At 58.0% G+C, this 16,109-nt stretch overlaps 3 protein-coding genes across 3 annotated transcripts; 1 reads left to right on the top strand and 2 right to left on the bottom strand.

Annotated features, from left to right (window-relative positions):
• Positions 1 to 5,448: 5,448 nt before the first annotated feature.
• CHGG_08641 (uncharacterized protein) lies at positions 5,449 to 7,808 on the top strand (the record flags this gene model as incomplete). The annotated part of the gene is made up of 3 exons (XM_001226567.1): positions 5,449 to 6,280; positions 6,409 to 7,673; positions 7,737 to 7,808. The coding sequence occupies 3 exons, from the start codon at positions 5,449 to 5,451 to the stop codon at positions 7,806 to 7,808; spliced, it is 2,169 nt and encodes a 722-aa protein (XP_001226568.1).
• A 2,646-nt stretch (positions 7,809 to 10,454) lies between these two features.
• On the bottom strand, positions 10,455 to 12,232 carry CHGG_08640 (uncharacterized protein; the record flags this gene model as incomplete). The annotated part of the gene is made up of 3 exons (XM_001226566.1): positions 10,455 to 11,619; positions 11,715 to 12,134; positions 12,189 to 12,232. 3 exons carry the CDS (start codon positions 12,230 to 12,232, stop codon positions 10,455 to 10,457), a joined length of 1,629 nt encoding a protein of 542 aa, XP_001226567.1.
• A 1,369-nt stretch (positions 12,233 to 13,601) lies between these two features.
• CHGG_08639 (uncharacterized protein) lies at positions 13,602 to 14,983 on the bottom strand (the record flags this gene model as incomplete). Its single annotated transcript, XM_001226565.1, has 3 exons — positions 13,602 to 14,022; positions 14,120 to 14,444; positions 14,542 to 14,983. 3 exons carry the CDS (start codon positions 14,981 to 14,983, stop codon positions 13,602 to 13,604), a joined length of 1,188 nt encoding a protein of 395 aa, XP_001226566.1.
• Between the last annotated feature and the right edge of the window lie 1,126 nt (positions 14,984 to 16,109).

Here is a 16,109-nt window from a genome sequence, read left to right as displayed (position 1 = left end):
GTCAATATTGCGGTGCTTGGTGGGTGCGTATCGGTGGGCAGAGGCCGGAGTGAATCGCGCTTCTTGCATTGACGCCGCCCTAGAGCAACGCAGATGAGTCGGGCCTTTTGATTCAGGACTCGGGTAATATCTCCTTATGCCTCGGTGAAGAGCTGCTTATCATGGACATCCTTCCATCTCGGAGCGTCTGTCGGCCCCGCAGTAAGCTGCTCGTGTACAGATAGATCATTACCACCGTAAGACGAATTTTGTCGGGCACCGAAGGTTGTGCCTGTCTGTCTTGTCCCGTCCAAAAGTGGTTTGTTGGATGTTGGAGAGATGGCACTCGACAATGGTTTTCTCCGTGATGATGGCGCGTTTCTTTCCCAACTAAGTTCCAAGGCCCCGCCGGATCGGCCGCGTGGCGGAGCGCATGGTTCGGTGTTTCTCGGGAGCTGGCCTGGCGAGATCCCACCTGCTTGTCATTGGGCAGCGGCGGGGGAGAGCAAGACAAAGGCGTTCGAACCTTGCCAGCCCTGTCACAAACTCGGAGTACACACCGCCAGTCAGTTGTCCTTCCATCATCCGTCTTGTCCTGTTGGTTGTTGGGCTGTAGGAGTTTCTGAGTGCCGCACCAGACCCAAATGACGCATAATTACCAGCGAGCAAAACACTCCATTGGGTGAATTCGCTGCATGGGAGACCCCGTCGGCGAGTTTGCTCTATACTTCTGACGGCCATGAAATAATTACATCGGCTGTTGGGCGTTTGGTGCCGGGAAACTGGGGGGTTGTGGGCTGCACAGGAACTCACTAACGAGTTACGCACCCAATCAAGTTGAATACCGTCTCACCAGAACCAGGCGGGTCACCCAGTGTTGAGCGACACCTTTTTCAGACTGTGACGAGGGCCGCCTAGCGCAGGTCCGAATCGCGATAGCGTTAGCCGCCTCTGTCCGCCACGGCATGTTGCACACATCCCGTCTTCCCATTTCCTTATTTCGGCTGGTACGACCATGAGTGTGTGTGGTTGTTTCTAAGAATGGCTCCAAAAATAATACATACTTGCCCGCTTGTTGCCTGCACTTCTGCGGCAATCTGGTTCCTGCCTTCTCATAGGATGAAATGCCTTCCGCGCTGGCCAATGATGACCGCAAAGTCTGCAGAAAACTGCCGCCCAATAGGAAGGCGAGTTCTGCGAATGGGGGAGATTGACAGGGGTCTGGCGTGCGCTTCTGCACGTTGCACCATTCGAAGAACACACCTGTTGGAGAGGTTCACACGGTCTCTGCGACTCCGCATCAAATCCTCTCATGTGCTTCGCTGTTTGTTTCTCTTCCAAAAAGAAACCAAAATCCCCAACTACCAACAACGAACCCCTCGACGATGTACCATGCAGGACTTGCGTAGAAGTTACTGCTATAATTAACCTGCGCGCATGACTTGGCTGTCGCCTCGGAAGATTACCGATTTGTGTTTCATTCACTCACTCAGCAGTTCATGACTGAGTTTGGGGTTCAGGTTGTCTGTGTGGGGACTGATGACACCTTGCGCCAGAAGCAAGCGCGAGGCACAGGGGAAGCACGGAAGCCTCAACTATCACTGGCAGGAAGGCGCCATTGTTTCCCCGCGTCGTCTCAGAGCGTGACATGGTGACGGGCTTGAGGGCCAACCTTGCTCTGCGCACCACACGAACAAGCGAACGATGTCGGCACTTGGCTGGATCTGGACATGCAGTGGGGAAGCTGGCAGCTGGCTGGTAGCATCGATGCTCCCTCTCTGCAGTTTTGGCAACCCTTCTGAAATGACAAGGAGGCCAAAGAGGCAATTCATTTGGATGACCCGCCCTGAGTTGATCCACTTACCGACCTCGTTTGACCCTTATGTGTGGTACTTGCCCTACTACGGATACATGTACCATCAGCTGCCGGGCTGGCGGCAGGTCTCCGTGAGCCGGAGCCGCCCAATACCGTCACAAACGCAGCGAAGCGGCCATCCGCGGCTCGTCAGCCCTCTCGAGTTGATGAACAACTTTCTTCGTGTGCTGGTGGGCAGTGTGGTGTGTGCTGGAGGACCAGGCTGACTGCGTTAGTGACCACGAATCAACGCCGAGTGTGCGCGGCCATTGGCCACTCATTGTGCAAGCCTCGAAAGCTCGCTTCGCCATCCGCTCACTAGCCATTGTTCACCTCCCTTTACAAAGCGGGGTCATTTGATACCGAAAGACAATCCCTTGTTCACTTATCAACTTGGAGAAGTTGAACTTCAAATTGACTGAGCAGCTAACCCTCGAAAGAAGTGTAGAAAATATGCTCGGGGCGTCTTACACCGAGATGTTGCTCCGTGAAAGGAAAGCCAAGTGACGCCTTGAGTCTGGGTGTACGGACATGTACATACCCCTCGCGGGAGGTTCCAACAGTACCACCGTACCTTTCCTCGTGCGTGTGTTGCCCTTCTTTTTTGACCATTTCTGGGTTACAACAGAAAACGGCCCTTGAGGCCTGCGCGGCATCCGGTACGGAACCGGAGCGCATTGCGCTTAACATCCAGCTCCCCTGTTTCTCCATTTTGAATGGGGGCCGAATGACATGCCGCGGCACCGACCCCAATCCGACCTTAGGTTCCCGAAACCTGTTCGTCATATCCTCCCTCAACACGCCCGACGTGCAGACCGATCCAAGCAGAGCGCAGATTGCCGCCTTGCACGCGATACCCACTTTGTGCGAGGCGAGGAAGATCCGTTGGGTTCTTTGGCTGTCTGTCACGCTGCAAGAGAGTTTTGATGGGGAAACGTGAGTCGGAAGTCTTGTGGGGCCTTTGGACCACATTTGGCGGCTGTTTCCTCTGATTGAGCCATAGGTTGCCAGCACTAAGCTTAAGTTCAACAGGGACCAAGGAACTGCATGAAACTACTGCGGTCTTCGTATCTCACTTGTCAGCTTGGCGGGCTTGTCCCCCAGGCCATTTGCGTGACCACCGGGCTGAGTTTCCGGGTAGCTGTTCGTTCCATTCCCTGAGCAAGAATGAGGCATCCAGGGCGGTGGGTGGCACGCCTCACTCAAGGGACACGCGTCAACCTCATCCGTTCGATGCCGTTCCCTCGGTGAACAGCCGCGGCCAACAGTGCGCATTTACGAATACAGCTTGACTCTCTGGACAACGTTTCCTTACAAGTACACCCCAGATTATTAACTAATCCGTGCAAGACCACAACCGCTCGTGTGCAGCTTTGCCGACCATGTTGGTCTTGGCAAACTCGCTTGATTGTCCCCAGGATGGTGACTGCGTCTGCAAGTGCCTGGCCCGGCCGGCCGCTGGTTTTCTGTGGAAGGGTTGGAGTGACGGCGGTCGTTCCCACACACTTCTTCCCAACACGGCATTCCACGCCCCCCCTGGCCTAACCCAAATGACAAGGTACCGAGGTACTTTGTGCCGCTGAACGTACCGGTACATACAAGTCGAAGTCCCGTCATCTCCCCCCCGGGGATCTCTGCGGCGTGCCGCTGGGGTTCCAAGTCAGGATGGAGTCTCGGTCGATGGCGGAGGAACTTACTCGCCCATCTCACACATTCCAACGCGGGTATTCGTAGTTTTCATGACTTTTATGCCTTGGTAAGGCCCCTGTTCCTTGTAATGTATTCGTATCTAGTGTAATGTTGTATGAATTGAAACGTAAGCTTGACTTGTTGCCCTGCTGGCACTGACACCCCTGACACGGGGGGACTTCCTCATTTTTTCCCCCCAACTTCCGGGTTGTCCGCTGGAAAAAAATATCCCGGCCCCCCCCCCCCCCCCAGGTCATTCAGGCACGGCAGGCCCACATGTCCATTGACCGGGGTGCCCTGCTAGCCAGATCTCGCCGCTTCTCATCCAGCCTTTTCGCACCCGCGGGCGTCTGTGCGTCTCGACTCACGACGGCTGAGCGGGACATTTTTCTGGCGCTTGTTTGGCTGTGAGCACTTGAACGGAGCGCCGGGTCTCTGATTACCTCGCGCCCTCCCCCCTTCAGGGCCATCTCCGCTCCGCATTGCATCCCGCAAGACGAGGCCGTCAGGAGAGTTTGCAGCAGAAGGGGACTTTTCCATACGCTCGGTGCCCCGGATTTACGACCACGATTCGAGGATCCCTCACCACTCAAGGAAAGCGTGAGTGAGTTATCCGCGCCGCGGCAGTGCGAACCGGCTTTGTCTCTCGACCCCCGTCCCGACAGGCGCAGCATAATCGCGCGTTAAAGAGGGCCAAGCGCCAGGACTCGGCAACTCAAAAAAGAAGGTTGGGAAAACTCGAGGATTCAACCAATTTCTCGGCGACAACTGCCACGATATCCGCTGCATTTGGTTCCGGTAACCTCATACGGCACGCAAAACCCCGACGCCCTTTTCTCCATCCTTTGTCGACGTGTTGGTAGCAGGCTGCCAAGGAGCGCAACGGACAGGAACAGCCCAGTTGCGATTTGCGCACAGATCAGCGTGCCGCCTCAACTCACTATCTGCGACGACTAGGTTCATGTCTCTCTGACGTGTCACACGATACCGTTGGAATCTTTGCGATCTCTCATCATCATATCGGAGCGAAGCCATATTTTGTGTTCCTTCACAAAGCACCTTATCTGGCAACATCAGCAGCAGCTTAGCCGTGGTTGAGAAGCAACGTCGGAGAGGAGACTGTGGCGGTTTGCCGTTTTTGTGAGGCCTGAGCGGCGGTGCGGTTGTTTCCTGTTCGCTACCCGACCCCCCGGCTTCTCGTTTGCGCCCCGGGCCGCGGATTTGCGGTCGCTCCCATCGCTGCACCCTGGATTCGCCTCCACGCCCGACTCAGCCTCCACCATTTGCTTGCTTCTGGGCGTGCAGGTGCTGGTTGTAAGCATTCAAAAAGGTGACCCCCAAAGCTCCCCTGCCGAGAAAGACGCATTTTTGCGCCAGGACCGGAGCCGAATTTGATCAACTCAGAAAAATATCACAACTCCGCGCCAGTCTCCGAACGAGTCCAGGGCTGGAAGTCACGGACGCACGAGCGCCGACCGGTCCCCACCTTCCGTCACTGGTGGGTGCATCGCAACCGGTACCTTCCTGCTGCTCATCCTGCTGCAGCCTGATCACACACTTTTTTTTTTCTTCTAAAGCAAACACCAACAAACGGCTTCTTTTGCTGTTCTTAGCTTCCTGTTATCAGAGAACGGATCTTCGCGATCCCACCGGAACCCTATTCCGTCACATTCCTCGAACGCCTACCTGGGCACTCACTCACTTGCTAGGGTTCTCAATCGACGAGCCGCTTACATCCGCCATCTTCAGCTGCTTCATTTATCTGCTACGCCTAGCGCATCCGCTTGAGACCGCCCTTACTGCGTGGTTCAGAGGACGCTAACCGAACCCCGCCAACACATCGCAAATACAGAGCGGTCACTTCGCTCATTCTTGGATTTGCTTGCAGCCTTCGGGCCGCCTCGGAGAGGCGGTTGTGGATGGAGATGGCGACCTTTACGGCTTTGAACGGGGGCTCGCCAAAGTCGGCGGAAGGAACCAACGGGGCGATGGACGGAGAGCGGCGAAGCCCGCAATCGGCCAGCGCTGAGCCTAAATCGGCTGAAGGGTACCACAGCCAGAGGGATCGAGAGGGCCGCGAGGTGCAGGAACGTCGGAGTAGCACCAATCACGAGAGGCTTCCCTTTCCCGGCGCCGCCACCTTTGCAGATGCCGAGGGATCGCACAAGCGCAAGCGGTCAATATCAGACTCTCCTAGGAGGGAACGCCCACGGTCACCACCTGTGCGGACAGAAAGGGCCGAGCGATCAGAGCGGCCGGAGCGGTCAGAGCGCGTGGAGCGCATGGAGCGTGCGGAGCGGTCAGAACGATCAGAGCGGACGGAACGGTCTGAACAGTACGAGTCGCATCGCCATCCGTCAGAATCGCAAGATGGACGTACTACGCCGCAACGGGATACTTATCGAGGACGGCAAAGAGATGAAGCGCGGGATAACGAGCACTGGCGCACGGAGCGGGCTAGGGAAGAACGCACTTCGAGCTACGAAGCCCCTTACTCGGCTGGTCCGGTATCGGCTCAGTCAGAGGAGCCAACGGGCGACTTGCTACGGAGGGCGACGAGCCACGGCGATGACGACCAAAGTCCCGACGGCGACGACCGTTCTGTCTATCCTGGCCAGTACTCATCCGAACACCGCCGGGATGGCATCCTCCAGTCGGACCCAAAGAAGAGGAAGCGCAATTTCAGCAACCGCACCAAGACGGGTTGTCTGACATGTAGGAAGCGAAAGAAGAAGTGCGACGAGAAAAAGCCCGAATGTGAGTTGAATTTCCCGTCCCCATCCATGTTTTGGTTCCCTCCCGGCCCCCGAAACGCGCTTGTTTACACGCATGGTCACATTTTGTGGCCGCATCCGGCCTATTCTAGCGGCTGACCATCTGCACAGGCAACAATTGCTACAAGGGTGGTTTCGTTTGCGCTGGCTATCCTCCGCAGAGGGGAGCCTGGACCAATACGCCCGAGAGCAGCAAGCCTGCGCAGGTCAACATTGAGTCGAAGGATCCGAACTATGTGCCTCCGGGAGCGTACGGGATGCCCCAGCAACCACCCCCGTACAGCGGCAGCCAACAGCCTCCGCTCGGCCAGCAACCGAAGCGTGATTCCCTGCCATATAACCGCGGCCAGCCCACGCTCCGGATTACGCCCCCCCAGGGCCGTCCTTTGCAGACAGACGACGACAGGCTGACCGCATCGACAATGCCGAGCTCAATCATTAGCCCCGACAACAAGCTCTCGGCACTATCAGGGTACACAACGTCAGCATCGGCAAACATGTTCCCCACCCCGGTCAGCGCTGCCGCCGTATCGGCCTTCTCGGACCGAACGCCAAAGGAGTACCAACGCGTGCCGCCGCTTCATGACCTCACGCGGACTGATCCGGATCAACAATCGTTACCTCCTCCACCACCTCCGCAAAGCAGTACCATGGCGCATCCCCCGTTTAACAGCATGCTGCACGGCGGCAGGACGTCGACTCCACCGGCACCGTCGTCTGCGATATCCTCCCAACCTCCTTCTGGCGGTGCCCAGGCGACGGCACAGGCCGCCCTTTCCCACTCGCAGTTCTCCTCAGACAGACCATCACGTCGGCAGAAAGAGGAGATGCTGAACGGCCGGCCGTACTATCCCTTCGACAAGGAGCTCGTGCTCGAGCGAGAGCGGTGCAACGCTGCTTGTTGGCGGTTCAACAACTCGACCAACCCAAACCTGGGCGTCTCCCCCACCGAGCGCGCGCGGTTGTTTCGCGACATCCTCCACCCGCGCGAGGGCATTCAGCTATCGCCTAGTATGGTATCGCCTGTCACTCGTGCCGGGCGCGTGGGCGAGAATGCGACGGTCGAGGCTCCCTTTAATTGTGACTACGGTTATAACATCCAAATCGGCAACAACGTCTCGATCGGCCGAAACTGCCTCATCAACGACGTCTGCGAGGTCAACATCGGGAACAATGTCATCATCAGTCCTAACGTTTGTATCTATACGGGCACCTGTAGCACCAATCCGCGTTACCGTAAGGGGAACCAGGGCACGCAGTACGGCAAACCCGTCATTATCGAGGACGATGTTTGGATCGCGGCAAATGTGGTCATCCTTCCCGGGGTCAGGATCGGCAAGGGCTCGACTGTTGGCGCGGGGTCGGTCGTCACGAGGGTATGTTTCCCCCCCTTCCTTCGCTCCTCTCTTGCTAGAATTAGTGCTGACTGCCTGACACAGGATGTCGCCACCTGGAGTGTCTACATGGGCCTCAAGGCCGGCCACCGCAGGGGCATTGCGCTTGTTCCCTGAGCTTGAACCTAGTATTGGGCAATGAATATTTTTAATATCTTTTTTCCCTTTCTTACCAATCCCAGCCCCACCGTTTAGTATCGTTCTTAGTGTTTTGATTGCGGGCTGGATCTCCCTTTTTCTCTCTCTCCTAGGACGACGGACGACTTTGGGCTGATTAAAGATCTGATGAGTGTTTATTTATCCCCATCTCCTATGATACCCAGTATTGTTTGTATGTATTCATGTATGTATGGGATGAGATCAAGTCCTTTTGTTTTGTGGAGGAACCTGTCGGAAGAAGTATAATGTGGAATGTACGGGGCGGCGTGGCGCGGTGGAAGCGAGTTGATACCTCAGACCTGACCTTGATACCTGATATGATACACAACGACGTCTTTGTTATGTTCCTTTGGTTTACTATGGTACGCGATGTGGCCGCCTGGGTCTCTAGGTTAAGCCCGACTTGAATGTGCATGGGGTAGCGGGTGATGTGCAATCTCTCTTGTTGGGGGCCACCAGATCACGATCTGCATCGCATCCAACCTCCCGTGTTGGTATGTGCATACACAACAACGGCTTTGGGCGGTGACAGTTGGCTACCGCGGGATGGAAGGGTCCGCTCGACAGTGCTCTTCTTTGACGAAAAAAGAGAATTGTTTGTCCGACGCGGTTGGATCTTATCTGCCTTGCCGTATGCCTGCTTTTCCGGCAACGTGACAACGTGGGTGGTGGCATTGGAGGGGAGGGAGGATCGGGAGGATGTGGAGAACGGCGAGGTGGTGCCTCTCGGATCCGGCATCCGATGGTATGTTTTTCTACTTTGTTTCCCTTCTTCTCCGGTGGGTTCAACTCAACTCCTCCCCGCGCGCCTCCCTCCCCCTTGGACGGAGGAGGCTGAGACAATGCAAACAAACGCGGATGCTTGTGTTTCTTGGGGCGTGATGTTTCTCTCCCCTCTTCCCCCCCGCCCCCCTCCGGGGCCGCGACCTTCACGGCCGGGCCTCAGGAGCGGTCGATGGAACGCAGAACACGGCGACACGTGTAACCCGCGGGTCGCTGGCCCCGGCCCCAAAACATGGGCCCCGCGGCCGGTGGCCGGGCTGACGGGCTGGGGTTGAGGGAGGGGGAAGTGCAAAATTCTTTTGCCAGGCAGCGGTATTATCGTGTGTTGTTCATGCCGAGCGAGCCAATATCGCGAGCGGGCTGATGAGACGGGGCGGAAATGAAGTGGTTGGTGTGTCGCGCCCCCTCCCCCTCCTCCTCCCCCATCTCGGCTTCCTCCTTGGATGGGACACTCGCGTCTCCGCAACGTCGGATCACATGCAAGGTCCCGTCAGCTTTGGCCTGCGGGGGTTCCGTGGACGGGATGATTGTACGTGCGCGTGGTGTTGAGGGGCGGTCAGCTCCTTTCCTTGGTGCCTGTGTAACCCCCGCGCCATTTCGGGTGCCCGTCCGATGCGGCGCCGAGCCTGTTGGTTGTACAAGACATGCTACGACATCGGATGTATGTACACTACACTACATACGTGCCATACATGCATACATCACGTTAGTGTATTGTTCAGACAAGTCCTTGTCCCGCGTTCTAGGCAACCTCGAAATAGCCATGTGCCCCCGCAAAGATCCTCCCGCCCTGACCTTCGGCTCCGTGTATCACTGCGGCGTGGTGCGGCACAGTTTTGGGGGAGAGGGGGGGAGGAAAGTACCTCACTCGAACGTCACGGCGAAAAAGCGGAATGAGACAGACGGGGTTCGTGTTGAGGTGGCTGGACCTGAACATGCATGACGAAAAAAGGAGAAAGCAAATAATAACTTGACCAACATGATGGCGGATTCGCGCCGTCCCCGGCTTACACGCCGCGCCGTTTATCAGATCGACAGGGATGCCTTTCTGCCGTGTCACTGTTGGTTGCGCCTTGCAGCTTGGTCAAGGATATTCGAGTTCCCCTCCCCCCCCTCACCCTCAAGACATGACGAAACAATTCGTCAGGTTCGTGAGGGTCCTACACTACACAGGACTGTGAGTCGAAAGGTCCTGTCCCATGATGTCGGGAATCGCTTCGCTTCAGCAAGCACGTTCCGAGCGTGCTTGACAGTTTCCCAAACGGTATGGAATGCGAAAAGGGTTGGTGGTGGGGGGGGAGCAGCTGAGAACTTTAGGCCTCGTAAATGAACCAACAAGAAACCACGAAAAGTGAGCGGGAGGACACTGCTGGGTATTGCGACGCTGGGCTGACAGGAGGAGCCTGCGGTGATTTGACAGGATGGTGTGGAGGTCATCCCTTAAGGGATGGCCAGCTGGGGGTGCTGGGTACCGCATCCTGCTAGCACGTCTTCGAGACGGCGGTATCGAAGGAAGCTGTTGGCAGTTGGCTGTTGGTTGCACTCGGGCGACATGCAGGATTTTGTGTCAGGGGGCTGAATGGAGGGCAGGACTCGGAGAATTATCAGGCGACGGGCCGTTGGTCTGGACCACACTGGTGGGCTTGCGCCCGAGACCGCCGAGCGCGCGAGATGGCCTGCTTCAAGATGAAATCGGTGAATGCGGGACGGTATCTACCCTGGCTCAGCTGGCATGTCAGATCAAAGAGCCATCACCGACAACAAACATTGCCAATAATCGGGAGATGGGTTTCACGGCGTGTTTTCACCGTGCCTGCTGCATCAGCACCTTATCTCCACACCACCCTTGCTAACTGTCAGGTACTTGACGCCCTTGTACGGCTTTACGCCCTCCCCCAACCCGCGGCTCTTCCTTGGATCAAGATGTATACTCTCCACCTTGATGCCGCTGGCCAGCCAGCCCTTGACGGCAAAGCTGAGCGAGGCCGAGCTGGGCATCAGAATCTTGTTCTGCGCCGCCCTGCGCTCCTCCCGGTCCGCACCGCTCGCGTCCACAGCTGCCTTGGCCGATTTCGCAACGGGCGATGAGTTCTGGTACGGCTCGTCGTACGAGTATGCGTTCGCGCCGGTGCCGAAGCCAAACCCTGTCGGATCAGACTCCTCATCCTCCTCCGTCATCTGTCCCACGACCGTACACCGCAGCACAAAGGACGCCGTCCCCTGGGCCAACTCCTTGTTCGAGATGGTCCACTCCAACGCCCGGTCCCCAGGGTTATAGGTAGCATCACCCCTCGTAGGCCGGATATCGGAGAGATTCCTCACGTCCGCCGGCAGCGGCACGGACACGGCAAGATCCTGCAGCGCCGGCGCACCACTCGGGGTGCTCGCCCCGAAACCCCTCGCACCACCACCGCCCAACCCCCCTCCCCTTGCCCCCTGCCCACCCGCAGCAGCGGGCCCAAACATCCGATTCACCTGCACACGCACCTCAAAGTCGGACCCCGTCGCCCCCCAACCCCGTCTTAATCTCCAACGTAACCGGGCAGCTTCAGCGGGGTTCGCGCCGGCCCCCACCAAGGCGGCGTCGCCGGTGAAGGGCATCAGATCGACCTCGTAACCGGCTAGGGTGAAGCGGCCGTCGGGGGGGATGAAGCTCAGCACGCCGGGCTGCTCGCGCCAGCGGGCGAGGCGGACGCAGGGGTGGAAGACGGGCAGGTCGATGACGCTCTTGAGGTTGTGCTTGCCGGCGGGGCCCGTGAGCGTCAGCAGGAGGTCGGGCACGCCCGAGACCTTGGAGGTGAAGGCGATGGTGCCGTTGGCGAAGGCGGCGAGGGGGCGGCCCGAGGGCGCCAGCGTCACGGAGAGTGTCTCGACCAGGTCGGTGTAGAGCTCGTTGGAGGTGTGCCGGACGTTCGCGCGCCGCCAGGGGAGGGCTGGGGTTGGTTGCGCGTGGAGGGCTGGGGAGGCGGAGGCGAAGGTTGGTTTTCTAAGAGCGGGGAAGAGGGAGGGGGTTAGTGTATTTGTTTTGTGTAGAATGGGAAAGAGGGGTGTTGGGGGAATGGAGAGAGGGGTGCTCCATACGTTGGGAGGTTGAGGTTGCCTAGCAACTTGTCCATGAACCCCTCCACCTCGACCATGTCTCGTAGCGCATTAGGTTCGGTGGTGGTGATGGTGCCCGCATCGCACATCTCGGTCAGGAGTTGAGCGACGACATCGTAGTTGGCCTCGATCTTGTGGGCCAGTAACGGTGCAGTCAGGAATTCTTCGAGAGAGTCGATGACGCGGTGTAGGAACTCGAGGACGAGGAGGGGCTCAACCTCGGACGAGGTGGTCAAGAGAAAGAGAAGGTTCGCATGGGTGAGGTTGAAGACGAGAGTCGGCGGGTTGGTGTTCGGTAGGTAGAGGAGATTCGGCCGGGGGACGGGGTGGTCGAGGTAGAGGGGCAGCAAATGGGACGCCGACAACGGTCGTGACGAGTATGTGTGCGACAGGACGAGGGCGCTGGACGGTGGATTAGTTTACAGCTTGATGCAACAGGATCGTTAATACACTAACTTATGCTCGTCGTATATGTGCAGCGCCTCGACAACGCCGTTCATGGTGGCCGGAGGTTTCGAGGTTGGGAGCTAGGTCGCCGTTGTTAAATGTGTTGGAGGTTGGGTCAGACAGGCCCCGCGGGCTTCTGGGAGCACTGACGCAATGCGCCCGGGCGGCGGCAGCGGCAGCGGCAGCGGCAGCGACAGTGGGCAGTGCCCAGACCCGCCCACCCGCGCGGCCTACAAGCGCCCCTGCAGAATCTCGGCTCAGAGATTCAACATGACCACATCTCACTCAACGCACAATTGAAAGAAGCGAAAGAAAAGAGCTTCTCTCAACCACGCCAACGTCCACCATGGCCAAGGACAGCATACCACCAATCCACTCGTTAGACAAGCCTGAAAGGCTGCAGGACATTCTCAAAGAGGACCGTGGCGACGATTGCCTGCCCTGCAAGATCGTCGGTGGGTTTTGAGTTTCTCATCAATCATCTTATCTTACTCTATGTCCTTCAGGACCAGCTGCTAAAACTGTTGTTATCATAGGCGGCGGTGCTTTCCTCGGTCTGGCCGTCTACAGCTACGTGTCCGGACAATCACAGCTCGAAAAGCAAAAAGCAAAGATTTTAGCTAGTGGCTCACGGTTCGGTATGCGGAGTAGGAGTCTGGGCATCACGGGCATTTCACTCGGACTGGCCTGGTTGGGCATCTGGAGGCTGGTTAAATGAGCGCATCGAAAGAGCCGTCAAGTTACAACCCATCACCGCACACTCTTATGATCAGCCGACGCGGTAAAAGCACGCGCCAGGCCGCTAGGCTAAGTCGAACTACTGGTCAGGCTTCACGATGACCAACCTCACTTCGTTATTCCATGACAGCCGAGGACAATCGGTTCTGGGAAGGAAGTGCCGGAGAGGGATGGGGTGTTGGGGTTGGCCAACCTTGCGTGCATGCTAACGGAAGAGGGAGGAAAAGCCACCGACAGCACCAGCACCAGGGGCGAGGACCTAACTCACCAATGTATATGTATGTATGTATCATTATTAGGACACGTTACTGACAATCTGTCTCTCGAGCCTTCGGTTTCTTCGCCGGCACTTTTCTCCTGTTCTCCTCATACCGCGAAACTCGTCATGACCACCGTCAATTCTCGCTCAGGTCCTGCAATCACAATCACAATCACAATCGAGGAAACGGAAACAGAATGATGTCTCGACCCCATATGTACTGTCAGGCCTATGAAACTACTACACTAGAAGGGAACATGGTAAAGTAAACGCGCGACCAAATCCCAGCGCCCGCTTGCCTCTTCCAACCCAATCTCTTTTTGCCATTCCTCCTCCCCCGCGCAGCAGCAGCGGCCACGGCATCAGCAACAGCAGCCGCGACCGCAGCGCCGCCGGCAGTCGCGTCACCGCCACGGCGAGCGAGCTTAGAACGCCGGCTTGGCGTTCTTGACGAGGTCCTCGAAGTAGGCCTGGTTCCACTGGCCGGCCTCGGGGCTGGGGTTGTAGGCGTCGGGCTTGCCGCAGAAGCTGTCGTAGCGGACGGCCGAGGTGTCGCTGGTGCCGTCGGACTCGCCGCCGGGCTTGACCCACACGAAGGCGTCGGCGAGGTCGGCGCCCGTGTCGGCCGTGGGGCGGATGCCGAAGCCGGCGCCCTTGACGTTGCACCAGTTGCCCCACTCCTCGCGGAGGCCCGAGACACCGTTGCGGCCCGTGTCGATGATGGCGTGGTTGGGCATGCCGGCCGTCTTGAGCGCGGCGCCAAAGGTGGTGATGTAGGTCTTCTCGTTCTGGCACGAGTTGTACTTGGCGTCCGAGGTGTCGGAGAACTCGCCGGGGGACAGGTCCCTAAAAGGGTGGGTTTCGTAACAAGCAAATCTTTTTTTTTTTTTTTTTTGGGGGGGGGGGGGGGAGTGGTCTTTGTCATGTCAGAGGACGGGCTTACCATTGGTTCCAGCCAGCCACGTTGGTGGCGATACCACGGAACTGCGAGGGCGAGCCGGCGTTCTTGTAGGCCTTGGCGAGCTCCTCAGCACCGGGCTTGAGGTTGGCGTCCCAGCCGAGCCAGCCACCGTGGCCGGCATCGAGGTACATGACGACGTTGGGGAGGTTGAGCGACTTGAGAGCGTACGCGACACCCTCGTGGTACCCGTCAGCGCTCTCCTGGCAGGTGGTGAGGTCGATGTTGGTGACCAGGTTGGGGAGCGAGTCGGGCTCGATGACGAGCGCGAAAGCCGTGTTGGGGTTGGCCTTGAGGATCGTGACGATCTCTGCGGCGCATGTGTCAATAGCCTGCCCATATTTTCTTGGAGGCCAGAGGGCGAGAGGGGGGGGGTGGGGCATTGTGTGTGCCAGGGGGCTACTTACTGTCGATGTACTCGGTCTTGTACTTCTCGATCTCGCCAACCTTCAGCTCACCGTTGGAGGCCTTAGCGGCGCAGTCACGGCCCGGGAGATCGTAGATGACGAGACCGAGGATGTTCTCGCAGGGAACGTCCTCGAGGGCGGGCTCGAGCTTGCCGATGTTCTCGATGGTGTCGAGCCACAAGAAGGTACCGACATCAGCAACCTTGGCGGCCTTGGCCGCGAGGCTGGAGTCCGTGATCTGCTCAACGGCGGCCTCGACCTCGGCGCGGTAGAAGCTGTTGGGGTGCAGGGTGTACTCCTTGAAGACGTTGGTCGAAGCATCGAGCGTGACGGCCGACGCGCAGGCACCGCCAGCTTGGCGGGGCTTCTGCTTGGTCGTGGGCGACGGGGCGGCAAGGGCCAAGGTGGCGAACGCCAGGGCAGCGGACGTGGAGAACTTCATGTTGGGCAGGATCACACACACAAGTTGGAGTTGGAACTGTGATGGGCTGGTCGAGAGATCTTCCTTCTTTGCAACAGAGGGCGGATGGCTCGCCTTTATACCAGGTATGAATGCCCCCTTGGCGTTTGCCGCGTCCCCTGGCGACCACATCCCGGAGCCTCAGGGGCCGATGCCAACGAACGACTGCGGGCCGCTCACGAGGTGAGGCTACCATCCTCGTCTGGAGGTCGAGCCTTGCAATCAGGAAGACAGGGCCGGTGTTGGCGCGAGGGCTCGGGTTGGACGCTCCGAGGAGGGATGTGAGCCGCGCCGAGCAGTCGCCGCGAGAATATGGGATGCGGGGCTGCTGGCGAATGCCGATCACAGCGAGTGGACGGGCTGCCAGGTCCCATCTCGCACTTCATATCGAGCTTCATTTGCGCTCAGGCGGTGCCCCCGCGACCCCGTTGCGGATTGGTTGATGGGCTACGGATGTTGCCATTGCGGTTGAACGTGTACGTGGGGAATGTGGGGAATCGGGGAGCTGGTTCCTGGCAATCTGGGGTACTTTACCACCTTCATGCATGTCCCTCGATCTCCCGTTTTGGTAAGCTACCTATCCAGGGGTTCCAGGGGGGTACGGAGCTTTACCTTTTGCAAACGCCCTCCCGCCACTGCGGGCTTGTGAGGAAGCTTCGCCGTGTCGATCAGCGGGTAACCGTCCGCCATGAGGGACGCCAGTGGCTGTTGCTGGTGGCGTGAACTGCGTACCTTTGTGGGCGCGGAGCAGAGAACTCCCGAGTTGTGGTGGCAGGTCGTTCACTCTGGATGACTGCCCCGGGTCATCACGAGAGATTGATTCCGAAGGGTCTAGAGCTTCGATTCTTTTGTTTTTTTTTTTCAGAGGTAGCACTGACGATAAGTCGGAAACGGCCATTAATGTCATATCGAGATGCATACATGCACATACTCGCGATCTCTTCACACCACGATCCGGGTCTGACACTTCATCAAGTTCGAATGCGGGGATTCCGCATGCACCCATACGGACTGTTTGTACATGAGGGTCACCCCGGGGGCTCCATTTCCCCAACATCTCATTCCCGGCGCTAAACGGCAGTTGGTGGCTAAAATACGCCATTGTTTG

This window comes from Chaetomium globosum, genomic scaffold (assembly GCF_000143365.1).
Source record: "Chaetomium globosum CBS 148.51 scaffold_6 genomic scaffold, whole genome shotgun sequence".
NCBI classification, from domain to species: Eukaryota; Fungi; Ascomycota; class Sordariomycetes; order Sordariales; family Chaetomiaceae; genus Chaetomium; species Chaetomium globosum.
This window is presented reverse-complemented; position numbering and strand designations above follow the sequence as displayed.